This window comes from Phragmites australis, chromosome 5 (assembly GCF_958298935.1).
Source record: "Phragmites australis chromosome 5, lpPhrAust1.1, whole genome shotgun sequence".
Taxonomy (NCBI): Eukaryota; Viridiplantae; Streptophyta; class Magnoliopsida; order Poales; family Poaceae; genus Phragmites; species Phragmites australis.
In genome coordinates this window covers 29,184,052-29,196,394 of record NC_084925.1, presented here as the reverse complement: position 1 = coordinate 29,196,394, position 12,343 = coordinate 29,184,052, and the positions used below count along the sequence as shown (strand labels likewise).

At 42.5% G+C, this 12,343-nt stretch overlaps 2 protein-coding genes across 4 annotated transcripts; one reads left to right on the top strand and one right to left on the bottom strand.

Moving 5' to 3' along the window:
- Window positions 1-1,404: 1,404 nt before the first annotated feature.
- Window positions 1,405-6,665, top strand: LOC133919138 (UDP-N-acetylglucosamine transporter ROCK1-like). 2 transcript variants are annotated; one of them, XM_062363416.1, is made up of 7 exons: window positions 1,405-1,676; window positions 2,655-2,703; window positions 2,783-3,009; window positions 4,797-4,995; window positions 5,070-5,213; window positions 5,918-5,978; window positions 6,078-6,133. In XM_062363416.1, exons 1-7 carry the CDS (start codon window positions 1,567-1,569, stop codon window positions 6,131-6,133), a joined length of 846 nt encoding a protein of 281 aa, XP_062219400.1. In that variant the 5' UTR covers window positions 1,405-1,566. The 2 variants fall into 2 exon arrangements, with proteins under 2 accessions (XP_062219400.1, XP_062219399.1); XM_062363415.1 differs by having other exon boundaries at window positions 1,414-1,676; window positions 5,918-5,992; window positions 6,078-6,665.
- Window positions 6,666-7,015: 350 nt separating this feature from the next.
- On the bottom strand, window positions 7,016-10,960 carry LOC133919137 (cryptochrome-1-like). Of its 2 annotated transcripts, none has more exons than XM_062363414.1 (5): window positions 10,092-10,960; window positions 9,347-9,562; window positions 8,545-9,251; window positions 7,620-8,451; window positions 7,016-7,411 (listed from the first exon to the last, which is right to left on the bottom strand). In XM_062363414.1, exons 1-4 carry the CDS (start codon window positions 10,441-10,443, stop codon window positions 7,633-7,635), a joined length of 2,094 nt encoding a protein of 697 aa, XP_062219398.1. In that variant the 5' UTR covers window positions 10,444-10,960; the 3' UTR covers window positions 7,016-7,411; window positions 7,620-7,632. The 2 variants fall into 2 exon arrangements, with proteins under 2 accessions (XP_062219398.1, XP_062219397.1); XM_062363413.1 differs by having other exon boundaries at window positions 7,637-8,451.
- Window positions 10,961-12,343: the final 1,383 nt, after the last annotated feature.

Below are 12,343 nucleotides of genomic sequence, written 5' to 3'. Positions count from 1 at the left end.
GTTCTTGTACAGGATCAATCTGCCTACTATGTAAATTGATGAACCTAAAGGTACCTATTGTACCGATCTTTCTAGTTCAATCAATTACACTAATTTTCTAAAAAAAATTCACAATTTAAAAAAAATAATATTATTAGTTGAACTAAAGAAGATCAGTAAGTATCTTTACGTTCATCAATTTGCACCCAATCGGCTAGTATATCATTTTCTTTTATTTTCAAAATTTTAATTTGAGACATTTTTTCTTGTCAATGAACATCAGATTGCATTTCCCTCACGCTCATCCCCTGCAGCTTGTCTATATCTCCACTATTTTCCTGTCACGGACCATGTGAACTTAGTCGTCCAATCTAACCTCACCAGGTTCGTAAATTCGTTAAAAATCGGTCGAAAACTGGTCAATTTGGTTTCTATCGAATTCTGAATTTGATCAGTTTTTGAATTTGAATTCTAAAAATACTAGAGACAATTATAAGATCTTCTGTGAAAAAAATTCAGCTCATTTATTAACTCACGTTAAGAAAAATATTAACATGTAAACACATATTTTTTATGTGTAGGGTGTGCCTTAAGAGGATCGATAAAATTAGTTTTACTTCATTTAGAGTTTTATTAATTTTTTTCATGATTTTACAAAATTCACAAGCGTAAAGTGAACATGTTAAAAAAAACACTGTAATTAACTTTATCATGTCTACCATTATTTTTTCTAAACAAAGCATTGTTTAATTAAACTAATAAAAGTGGTTTCACTAATTTTGGGGGTGTGATGTATTAGTTATGAATTAATCTAGTTGCAACACATTTACTCAATCCTACACGTTACAATAAATATTTAATGATTTAATGTATTTTTAGAAGATAAAGGATCATGTAAGAAGACTAAAAAATTGGTTATATGATTTTGGGATTAGCAAATAATTAAATGTGCATTTAACTATGTTTAACAAATAAATTTTCTCACCAAAAATATACAACTTTTTCATGAGTATAAATACTTTTATCATGTAGATCATGTTACAATGAAACCAACAAAATTTGTTTCACTTGATTTGAAGTTCAGATGAATTCATTATCGATTTTACAAAGTTAAACTATTTTTATGGTGTTTCTTGAATTTTACTAAAATTTGATAAAACTGAACGATTTTTTATGAAATTGAACGGTTTTTAACCACAAACGAAATGCCAGAAATACGATCGATTTTTGGTAGAATTTGATCGGTTTTCAGTTGAATTTGATCAATATTTACTTAGCTAATTTGGCCATCTTTTGCCACGATCAAATCAGTTTGACTAAGTGAATTCGACCAAATTTTGATCAAATTTTATGATAGTTTTTGAACCCTGACCCCCACACGCGATAGCTCCCCTTCGCAGGCAGGACGTGGAGCAACTTTGGCAGGCCGCAGGCGTCTGGCGCTCGGGTCCTCTCCTCTCCTCCCCGCTTAACGTGGAAGAAGGGGGTAGGGGGGAAAAGATTCCAAAGCAGGGAGCACCGGGCCGGTACCGGGCCGGCGCCTTTCCGTGGCTTCGATCGGAAGCGATCGAGCGCGGCGGAGGTCGAATGGGCTCCTCGTCCACCCCGGCGCCGAGCCGGCGCAAGGTTGCGCTCTGCCTCGCGCTCCTCACCCTGCAGTACGGCGCCCAGCCCCTCATCTCCAAGCGCTTCGTCCGGTAAAAGCCCATCCCCAACCCCTCACCCTCGCTCCACCGGCTAGGTCACTGTCCCGGTTAATCGTATCGTGTTGCTCCTTCGGCGACCTTGGCTGCCCTAGAACGCTCGTGTTGGTCCACCTATTCGATTAGGAGAGGGAGGAGGTCTCTCACTCTCTCATGGTGGTAGCTTTTCGAGTTCTATTTCCTTCACGTGCAATTGTGGAGTGGCACAGCGCGCAAATTCCCCTAGGGTTTCATGATGAACGGGGAGGAGGTAGTGCTGATTGTTTGTGAGAAATTGCGGCGCGTTGATTGACGTCCACATTGCGGAGGGCATAGGAACTTGTGCGGTAGCTTTTCAGTTGTTTTTTTTTTTGACCGGGGGGGGGGGGATTATGGTTGTAATGCTGCTGCAATTTATTGGGCCTCGATATTTTTGCATAGAACAATGATTTCGCTAGTTTGAGATCAAGCAATGAGGGCTTGGATGGGATAACAGACTTATTGGTAACACAGACAGGTTGGTTCATGTAACTGTGGCATAGCCCGATTATCTTGTGTTATAGTGATTGGTTTGTCATACTAGTTTGGAACTTCGAACCCTTGAAAAGATAATTATCTATGTGCCTGATCTTATTGCAAAGGTCTGATACTTGTTTGGAACTTTGAACCCTTGAAAAGCTAGTTATCTATGCGCCTGATCTTATTGCCAAAACAGCGATGTTGTGTAAGCACTGAGCTGTGCTTTTAAAATAAATGCTTCAATATGAAAGACAATGCCAGACATAGTATTCTTATGAATCAGATGGACACAACATCCATTGTTTGATTAATAAATAATAAAATAAGTCCCATGAAATTACATCCGTCAACAACCAATTTGTCGGCATTGCACATTCACGATTCCTTAGATGCTAAGTTTTCTGTTATTACGAACTTGCATTTCTTTCCACAGCTTTGAATGTGCTGAACCCCTTATTGTTTCTATTGCTGCAGCCAAGATGCTATAGTGACTACATTAGTTCTTGCAACTGAAGTTGCAAAGGTCTGATACTAGATTTTATTTTGATATATGTAATATGTTCTTCACCTGGGATTTTCTGATTGCCTTTGCATGTATATAGGTTATTTGTGCAATCATTTTATTGATTGCAGAGGGTGGTCTGAAGAAGCAATTCGGAAATTGGACTCTTGCTGGATCACTGACCGCGTCAGGACTCCCTGCTGCCATCTATGCACTGCAAAATAGTCTGTTGCAAATATCATACAAGAATTTGGATTCCTTGACCTTTTCAATCCTTAACCAGACCAAGCTTTTATGGACAGCATTCTTCACATATCTTATTTTAGGGTATGTCCTGGTAATACCTCCTACTTGAATATCAGTGGCTTCACAATACTCAGCATGAAGATCTTGTACAGAAGTAACTACCAAAAATATGTATGAAATGATATTATACTTTGAACTTCCTTAAGGACTGAATACTCTGTTTTAAATGTCATTCTACTGCTAGAGCAACAGGTGACTCTTGCTTATTTGGGGGAACCATATGTTTCAATGATTTGAATGATATGGTGGAGATCAAAAAATAATTGCCTAATGGAAAAGCAGCACTAATACTTCTTACCTGTCCACTTCTTTAGAATTTAACTGGAAGATTAGTTGATGATCTAGAGATTCACATGAACATTGAATATGTTTTGAATCAGTTATGAAGCTATTAATTCACCAGACTAATTGTTCATGTCCTCATCTGGCTTACACGTGCATTTTTAGCTCAACTGAAGTAACATGGGAGACATAGAAAATGAAGGGGGGAAAACACCTCCAGCTCATGTATCAAGAATTCACTGCCCTTCAGATCTAAGTTACCTAAAGGATTTGGAGAACTAGTGATGATCAGTGGGGTACCGAAAATGAAATCCTAGCATGGAGTTTCATTCTGATTCCTTGATGTATAGAATTAGCACATTAGTGAACCAGTCGATTTTATGATCTATTTAGGCTGACTTTTTTTATTATTTATTTTCTAATGAAATCACACTATTTTATAACATTCTTCAAAAGGGCTTTTCCCTGGTATTTGTTAGAAATACCGGAAAAATTGGCTGATTTCACCTAATTCCTGACTAGGCTGTGTTGCGAATTAGAGCTGGGGCTTACAGTTTGCTACAGATCAGTTGTTACAAGAAACTTGACCTTCTTTTAAAACAACTGCCTTATACCTTTTTCACGCATATATTTATGAATCATGCAGTTTCTCTGTTTGCTCCAACCACAATATGATGTGGCTCATTCTGTGTGATTAGGCAACTATCCGAAGGATTTTTTTTTAATAATATTATTTTATTGGAAAATTGCAAAAATATTATTCAAAATGGGAAATTTGCAGAAATGGGTGTCAGTCGGCACTGCAATTGCCGACTAGCCACCTATCGGCAATCGGACTGTAGACATCCTATTTAGCACACACGTGGAGGCTTATAGGCACTCCAATTGCCGACAGGTTCTGTGTTCTGCAAACGATATTCAAAGAAAAAATCATAACTTTTTCATATGATCTCGGATGGATATGATCTTTATATAAAAATTGTGCCTATCGATGATATCTACAACTTTGCAATTGAATACTTTTCCATTTGAATCCATTTAGATGCCCACAAAGGGGCTAGAAATTTCGGATCTAGATTTTCAGATTTGAAATTTATAACCACTTTTTGGGCATCTAAACAGATTTAAATGGAAAAGTGTTCAACTACAAAGTTATAGATATTGTCGATAGGTACAATTTTCATATAAAGATCATATGCACCCGCGATCATATGGAAAAGTTATGATTTTTTCTTTGAATATCATCTGCGGCATATAGGACCTGTTGACAATTGGAACGCCGATAGGTCCCTGAGAAATTACATGTCGGCTATCCGGTTGCCGACAAGGGACTAGTCGGCACTCCGATTGACGATAAGTGGCTAGTCTGCACTTGGAGTGCCGACTAGCACCTATTTCTTCGACTTTCCTATTTTGAATATTATTTTTGCAATTTTCTTATAAAATAATATTATTTCAAATGAAGATTCCTATCTGAAGTATCTTCCTTATTCATTAGTTTGATTACTTTTTGGAACATCTTGCAGGCAAAAGCAATCACCCAAGCAAATTTTAGCATTGACCCTCTTGATTAGTGCTGCCGTCCTTCTAAGCGTTGGGGAGAGTAGCAGTAAAGGTTCTAAGGGTGGTAGCTCTGACTATGTCTTGCTCTATGGAATCATTCCAGTTACAGTCGCATCTTTGCTGTCTGGTTTGGCCTCGTCTTTGTGTCAGTGGGCATCTCAGGTTGGACTTACTAACCGTGTTACTTTCCAGGAAGCAGTTTATTGCCACTGCTAACAAATTCAATGGTAGCGCAGGTTAAAAAGCATACCTCCTATATGATGACCATCGAAATGTCATTTATTGGAAGTATGTGCTTGTTAGCAAGTACCTACCAGTCACCAGACGGAGAGGCCATCAGAAAATATGGATTTTTCCATGAATGGACTTTGTGGACTCTGGTGGGTACTATTTGTTATTTCATTATGTTTTTTTTCCTCACTGTTGTGTAAAACTTGGACACAACCAAGTTCCTGATTCACACCTAACAGGGATCCTAATCCTCTCGTTGTATTATCATGGTACCACACATACTTATCAACCATTGGATTGAAAAAATGGTGTTAGATGATATTCATCCGCCACTTGTACAATAAATTACTCTATATTTTTTTTTCCAGTACTTCTGTTATTATAGCACATCAATGTAGTGTTAATGTAGCAGGGTAGCAGCTAATATAGACCTTTGATTTATTATTTTTTATTGGGTGGGTTCTGGCTGAGATAGGAGAATATCCTGGCATTGCACCTCTACCATTTTAACCTCAATGGTTCATAACAAGGTGCTTTTCCATTGTTTATAAGTAGCCAAGTATGTAATTATTGATCTCCCAGGATCAAACATGGATATCGTTTCTCTATCGTTTTTAGCGTATTGCTTACCTTTTTCAAGGGCCAAATCCTTGTTTCCCTTTGCGGGTCATTTTAATGCTAATCTTTTGAAGTCACTGATAGAAGTTTTGCATTGGTTTGTAAGTGCATCTGTAATATATCAACGAAGTCACTCACAGATGGATGCAAAAGCTGTATTCCTAGATTAGGTTCGTAAACTTCAATAGATCTTCATTGATTTTTCTGGGTCACTAATCTTCATGCTTTTATTCAGGTTCCTGTCTTAATGAATGCTGTGGGTGGAATTCTTGTTGGTCTTGTCACAACTTATGCAGGCGGTGTTAAAAAGGCAAGTGCCTAAACTGATACTAAATGGAAAATAGCTGCCCCTTTCATTTGCATCTAAGAACTGGACTAACCTGTTTCCTTTTCAGGGTTTTGTTATAGTCTCAGCTCTCCTTGTGACTGCACTACTACAATTTATATTTGATGGGAAACTGCCATCACTCTACTGCCTGATGGCACTACCACTTGTCATGACAAGCATATTCATTTACCAGAAGTATCCATATGTTGATAGGAAGAAGAAAGACTGATAAGCATACTTGTCAGAGAAGGGAAATTTTACATCATCCGACATAATGCTAACCTCGTTTCACCCAGAAAAGTTGGCATTCGCACTGTCAAAGGAACCAATATGACCCTTGAAGAGTTGTCTATTCATGGAGCTATGTATCAATTATCTACTGATATGTATATGAATTGAATTAGTAGCTTTGTAGACACTAGCCCGGAACAAATTCCAGCAATCATTTGATATTAGCTTGCATGTACACTTGCTTGTCAGGGATGTTTTCAGATTTCAAGTGTTTACTAGCGCAGCTACCTATACTTGCACAGCTTGAGGTCTCATAGATTGTTATTTTGAGTATGTGAACATGGATTCATATATTGTATTGATTCTAACAAACCAGATAGAATCCAATATTGCAGCATGGGTTTCATGCACACGATTCTTCTAACTGAGGATTTAAAGTCACCTTTGTTGGTTGTTTTATCGTATACTACCACATACAGTTCAGACGGTTTGCTTCTCAATCTCATGCTAAGGTTTCCACTCTCTGCCAGGACAAAAGTAACATGTCCGTCGTGCAAGTCGTTTTTTCTAATGGTAAGATATCTGGCAGTTTTCAACTTCTCATCAGTTGTTAAGCCTGCTTAATCATTTATGTTGTCACCAGTAAATATCGTCGCTGTCGCCTAATTTTTGGTTTGTCTGTCTTTCAGATCCTCCGATTATTTCGACCAGCGTCTACTGTGAGAGGTATTTATAGGCAACTTTCTTTTTGAGGCAAAAAGGAAACAAACTCAGTGGAGCACGTACCATCTCATTGCCAAGGGTATTTCCTCAAGTCTACTCAAACAGCAGGTAAGTTCGACATCTACCAAACTGAGAACACACCTCTGTGATGACTATTCCATCACCAGAGGCTGCAATAACCAAATGGAAAATGGACCTGATGCTAGAGAACTCTTATCTGATTACAGAAACTGAGTACAGATCTTTTTGACAACTAGCAACCTATACCACCAAAGTTATGTAGGACTAACATTTACACCAAGGATGGCTGCATGATTGATGACTTGCATGCACACCAAGGCTACAGATAAACAAAGGTGATAATTTACATATGTATTTATCTGTCGAACTTCTAATCAATTAAATTCGGACGCACGACATTAATCGTCCACTTCCCATTCCGTTGTCCTGCATTCGGAGATTCATAAAAACCCAGAGCATTAGTAAGCATAGGGAATGTTCTATTCAACTACTACAGCTGAACCATATTCTAGTTACTTAACAGTTAACAATTCCATATTTTACTGCCATTTTAACCACGAGTTTACACAACTGTTCTGTAAGCTGCTAATTTTCAATGTATGAGGGATGCAATTTTTGGGGGGAAATGAGTTACCGGGCATCTGAACTCACAATGATTGCGAGAGTTGACTCCAGTTCATCATCCTATGCGATTGCTGATGCCTGTCCAAATAATTTCTACTGGAAATGTCAGCCTCATCGGCAGTATAAGGATCGGAATGGACTGATGCCGCCGGAGGTGACCAGACCGGTACAACCCCGCCTTCTCTGCCCGTACAGCTGCTCGACGCCTCTGATGTGGACGGCACACCACCCCGCATACGGTGTAGGGTGTTCTGAAGGTTATGCTGCTGATGAATGCTGTTCATTCTGACAGTGCCGCTGCCACCGTCAACCGTTTCTTCCCTCTCCGTCTGAGGCTGCAAGTGCACGTTTGATGGGACTTCTGGCCTACTGTCCTCGCTGTAGTTCCCAAAATCTGCAGTAAGTTCTGTTTCAGCTCTGACCAATGAGGAAGTCATGCTAGGCACCATCTGATCTTGTCGTCTCCGGCCGGCCATTGTTGGTGTCTGCATAGCAGGCCGGACTGGTTCTCGGTCGACATCCATATGCAGTTCTCGAGGGAAGGCGATCGGTGGCACCTCTGAGGAGTCGCCAAGGCCTTCTTCCATTCCGTTCTCCATCGCAGCGCGAGAGGCTGCCTCAAGTTCCCACATCTCTGACAAGGCATCTTGCAACCTGCAATTGGCTGCATCTAGCTCAACAACAGGGCGAGGGTAGTTAGAGCCTAGCTCAACTCCAGCAGCCTGCAGCACTGACTCGGGTGCATCCCAAGGGTGGTGTATCCATTCCGTTGGCAGCCTTGCCAGCTCCGGCAGCCATCGCCGGACGTACTCCCCGTGCAGGTCAAACTTGTACCCTTCAGACTGAACAGATTGCAAATTCAGTTCATACAATTCATAAGTTCCTGGTTTACAAATCACAAGATGGCATCAGATGAAATGAAAGAACTCGTGCACCTGAGGGTTGTCGATGCGGTCAAGCTCACGGCCATCAGGGAGAGACCCGGAAATGTACTGCCAGCCCAATGTGTCGCTCTCGAGATCAGCGTCCAGTAATGTGTCCCAGAAGTACTTCATCCCCCAGCGCCATGGCAGCTGGAGCACCTTGACAAAGAAGCTCGAGACGACGATGCGTATGCGATCGTGCAGCCATCCAGTTGCCCAGAGCTCCCTCATACCAGCGTCGACAAGAGGGTAGCCGGTCCTCCCCTGCCTCCAGACCTTGAAGTACACCTCGTTGACAACCCAGGGGAAGAACCTGAGGTGCGACAGGAGGGGCTTCTCGTGACTGCAGGGGTGGTTGAAGGTGAGGTACCTTGAGTACTCTCGCAGGACAATGGACCGGAGGAACAGGGTGCAGCTCTCCTCGCCGGCGTGGTCGCCTTCGTTGCTCCACATCAGCTGCTTCATCCGGATCTGGTGGAAGACCTTGCGCACGCTGAGCTCGCCGAAGTGCAGGTACGGGGAGAGCAGGGAGGTGCTCGCACTGTCGGCCTTATTGCGGTTCACTGCGTAGTCGATCAGCGGACCGTTGAGGAAGGCTGTCAGTGCCTTGTCAGCGTTCTGCCACCCCGGCGACCATGCCCGCGCGAGCAGCGCATTGCTTCCCCTCTCCGACTCGTCTTCGAAGATCAGCTCGTCGGACGGGCACCTCGTCAAGTCACCTGTGTAATTAGTTCGTCACACACAGCATTTTTTCACGGCAGTGATTGATCTCCAAGAACTACATTATCAGTGTCTAGCTCATGCATTCCAATACCTGAATTGATCCTTTTGGGCGGAAGCAGCGGCGCGGCGGGATCGGGCATGCATAGGCACCTGTTCCAGAAGGGCGCGAACATGGTGAACGGGCAGCCGTCGTCGTCAAGGACCTCCCACGGCTCGTACAGCAGGTCGGCGTTGAAGGACTGCACGGTGATGCCCTCGGCTGTTAGCAGCTCCTTCACGCGGTGGTCCCGGACCAGCGACAGCGGGTCTGCACGGCGGGCACGAGACAGCGATCGGTGAGCAACGGCTGGCCATTCGTGTCAGCCCAGACGATGAGGCGCTGAAAATTTGAGGGTTCTTGAGTAAAAAACTCAAAGAAAAAGCAGGTTGGTGACCCGTGGCTAGGGGGTGCAAAGGACTTTTTGGAATTAAAGAGGGTTAAGGGAGAGTTTGATGGTAAAATCTAAGGCAGATGCTAAAGTTGGAGTTGTTTGACGTCTGGAGTAAGGGTGTTAAGGTATGAAAATATCCATAATTGGCAGATACAAGGTATACTGTTCATGGAAAGCTTTTTTTTCTTAAATCGTACTGTTTGGATCATGAAAGACTGGATCTCCTTCAACCAGAACACAGCAAGGCTAGAAAACCGGGAAAAATCGAAGGAAAAAAATAGAGCAATTTTGAGACGAACTTTGAAGATTGCATATTTTCTTGCTGCAAGAACTGCAGCAACGAAGAACTGACCAAGAGCAGTAACATGCAGCAAGATGTAACATCCAGAGCGAGAGGGATCGAACCATAGAGGTGGTTGAAGAAGAGGTGCGTGGCGCCGGTGCTGCGGACGAGGTCGAGCAGCGCGACGACGGTGTCGGCCGACCGCCGGGTGACAAGCCTACCGGCGCCGAGGCGGCGGAGCGAGGCGTCCAGGTGCTTGAGGCTCTGGCTGAGCCACCACCGGGACACCCTGCCGGGGTAGTACGGCCCGTCCTCCTCCGGCGCCCACACGTATGCCGGCACTACCTCCCCCGCCGTCCGCGCTGCCGCTGCTAGCGCTGGGTTGTCCTCCACCCGCAGGTCCCGCCTGAACCACACCACGGTACGCACCTCCGCCTCCCCGGCGCCGCTCATCGACGACAGCGACACCGACATCGCACCCAATCCGGCACCACACGAGTCGTCAAGAAGCCCCTCAAGACAACAAATTCTTGGCTCCCGGCCAAGATCAGCAGCAGTTCAAGAAGCTGCCAAGAAACAAACTCCTGGCTCTCTGCTATGAGCTGCTCAGGACAATCTACACCGCGGCAACAAAAACTGCTTCTTGCACTGAGCGAGGATTTTCAGGAACTGTGGAATGGGCTGGATTGGATTGGCCTCTTTTCTTCAGAGCGACTGCACGGGCAGTGAAGATCGAGTGACCAATCTCCTCCTCCCTCTGACAAAAAAAAAAAAATCAGTTGCCTGGGGAATCGATGATGGCGGGCGTTCTTGCAGAGAGTGGCAGGGGCTTCCGAGTCTTGGTTGGGGAAGAGGAGAGGTGTGGTCCAATCGAGAGGGTGTGTGGATATTGGTATTGGTTGGTTTGGATTTGCTCTCAACTTTTCCTCTTGTCCATTTATCTCGTGCTCCCTCCCTCGCCCCGCTGCTCCCTTTGGCCTCTCTCCTCTCCCATAAATCATAATATTCCCTTCATATATATATTTTTTTTCCTCTCTGCGAGAAAAGAAATTGGGGTTGCCAGATTCTTGTGGAATTCCTGATTTTATTATTCATGGCCGTTGACTGTGGTACAAGATGCTTGTTTTGTTTCATATACAGTTTCACCTTAGACATATTTATCTAAATATTCTCAAAGTCGCCATGAAGTTGAGTTCTGTTAGCAAGTGTGCACAATTCACGAGGAGCTAGTGAAAGGGACTGGTAAGGTCCTAACAGAGATGAATTAGAACATGTAAAATTAATCGGTTCTAAAAATTTTATAAGCTAAATTTATATTAATATCTATTTTAAAAATACTCTAAATTTATATAGTGTGTATACTTTACCATTTAAAAAGATTTGTAATCTATAGCTAATTCTAACAAACTACTTAGAAAAATAAACACATAAATATAACATGTAAGTATGTAAATACGAAAACGAAAAGAAGGTAAAAAGAGCAAACTCGGTATAAAGAATTTTTATCATATGATATTGATGGTATAAACGACACTTCTAGTCTATATTGGAGCAGCCACCTATGTTATTGTTTCTGGTCGATACCCGATCATAATTCTTGAGCTACTTAGGTCTTAAGTAAGTTGAGCTACTAAATCACAAAAGTAAGGCTCACCATGGGTCTATCTTTCGATCACTTGTCGTCGTCTTCACTTCGGAGCTTAAGCTACTAAGGCAAGAATCTTCACATCCTCGTATAATTTTCTTGCCACCGCTCCACACAAAGCTGAAGGGTCGACAGCTTGAGCCACCAAGGCTCACGGTGCCTGCGAGCCACCAAGAATCCAATGCATTAGCGTACCACTTGGTATAAGATAGGATCACTTCTTGATCTCCTCTCCATGCAGCAATACTTAGCAACAACTCTCTCTAGGTCTAATAGTACTAATCGCTCTTTAATCTTATGCTAATTATCTTGGATGATCGCTTTTAGTATTTTTGTAGCTTAGATGTCTCCTCAAATGTATTTGAGTTTCTCTGTATTCCAACTAACTCAAATGATCAAATGGGAAGGGTGTATATAGCCTCAACTTCGCGAACTAGTCGTTGCTCCAACGATCATATTCTTGGTAAACGCTAGAAGGTCCAAAGTGATGTTCTCTTTGAACGTCAGAACATCCTACGTGCATACGATGCCAAACGAGCCATTTTACAGCTCCTCTAGAAAAATAGTTCGATGAAAGCTTCTTGTGAACGTTGGAGCTTCCGGTGTGTTCATTTTTTGAACATCAGATTATCCTATGCAACATTCTTGTATACGCCAGATGATCCGGTATATTCATTTTCAACACATTATCACTTCGCATTTTAAACATAACTTTTCGTTCTAAACTCT

Excerpts from the sequence above, each read along its gene's own strand:
- LOC133919138 (XM_062363415.1), top strand. The coding sequence starts at position 1,567 with ATGGGCTCCTCGTCCACCCCGGCGCCGAGCCGGCGCAAGGTTGCGCTC. Across the intron at positions 4,996-5,069 it reads TGTGTCAGTGGGCATCTCAG|GTTAAAAAGCATACCTCCTA; the intron begins GTTGGACTTACT and ends ATGGTAGCGCAG. Across the intron at positions 5,993-6,077 it reads ATGCAGGCGGTGTTAAAAAG|GGTTTTGTTATAGTCTCAGC; the intron begins GCAAGTGCCTAA and ends TTTCCTTTTCAG.
- LOC133919137 (XM_062363413.1), bottom strand. The coding sequence starts at position 10,443 with ATGTCGGTGTCGCTGTCGTCGATGAGCGGCGCCGGGGAGGCGGAGGTG. Across the intron at positions 9,563-10,091 it reads CTTCTTCAACCACCTCTATG|ACCCGCTGTCGCTGGTCCGG; the intron begins GTTCGATCCCTC and ends CCCGCCGTGCAG. Across the intron at positions 9,252-9,346 it reads GCCCAAAAGGATCAATTCAG|GTGACTTGACGAGGTGCCCG; the intron begins GTATTGGAATGC and ends CTAATTACACAG.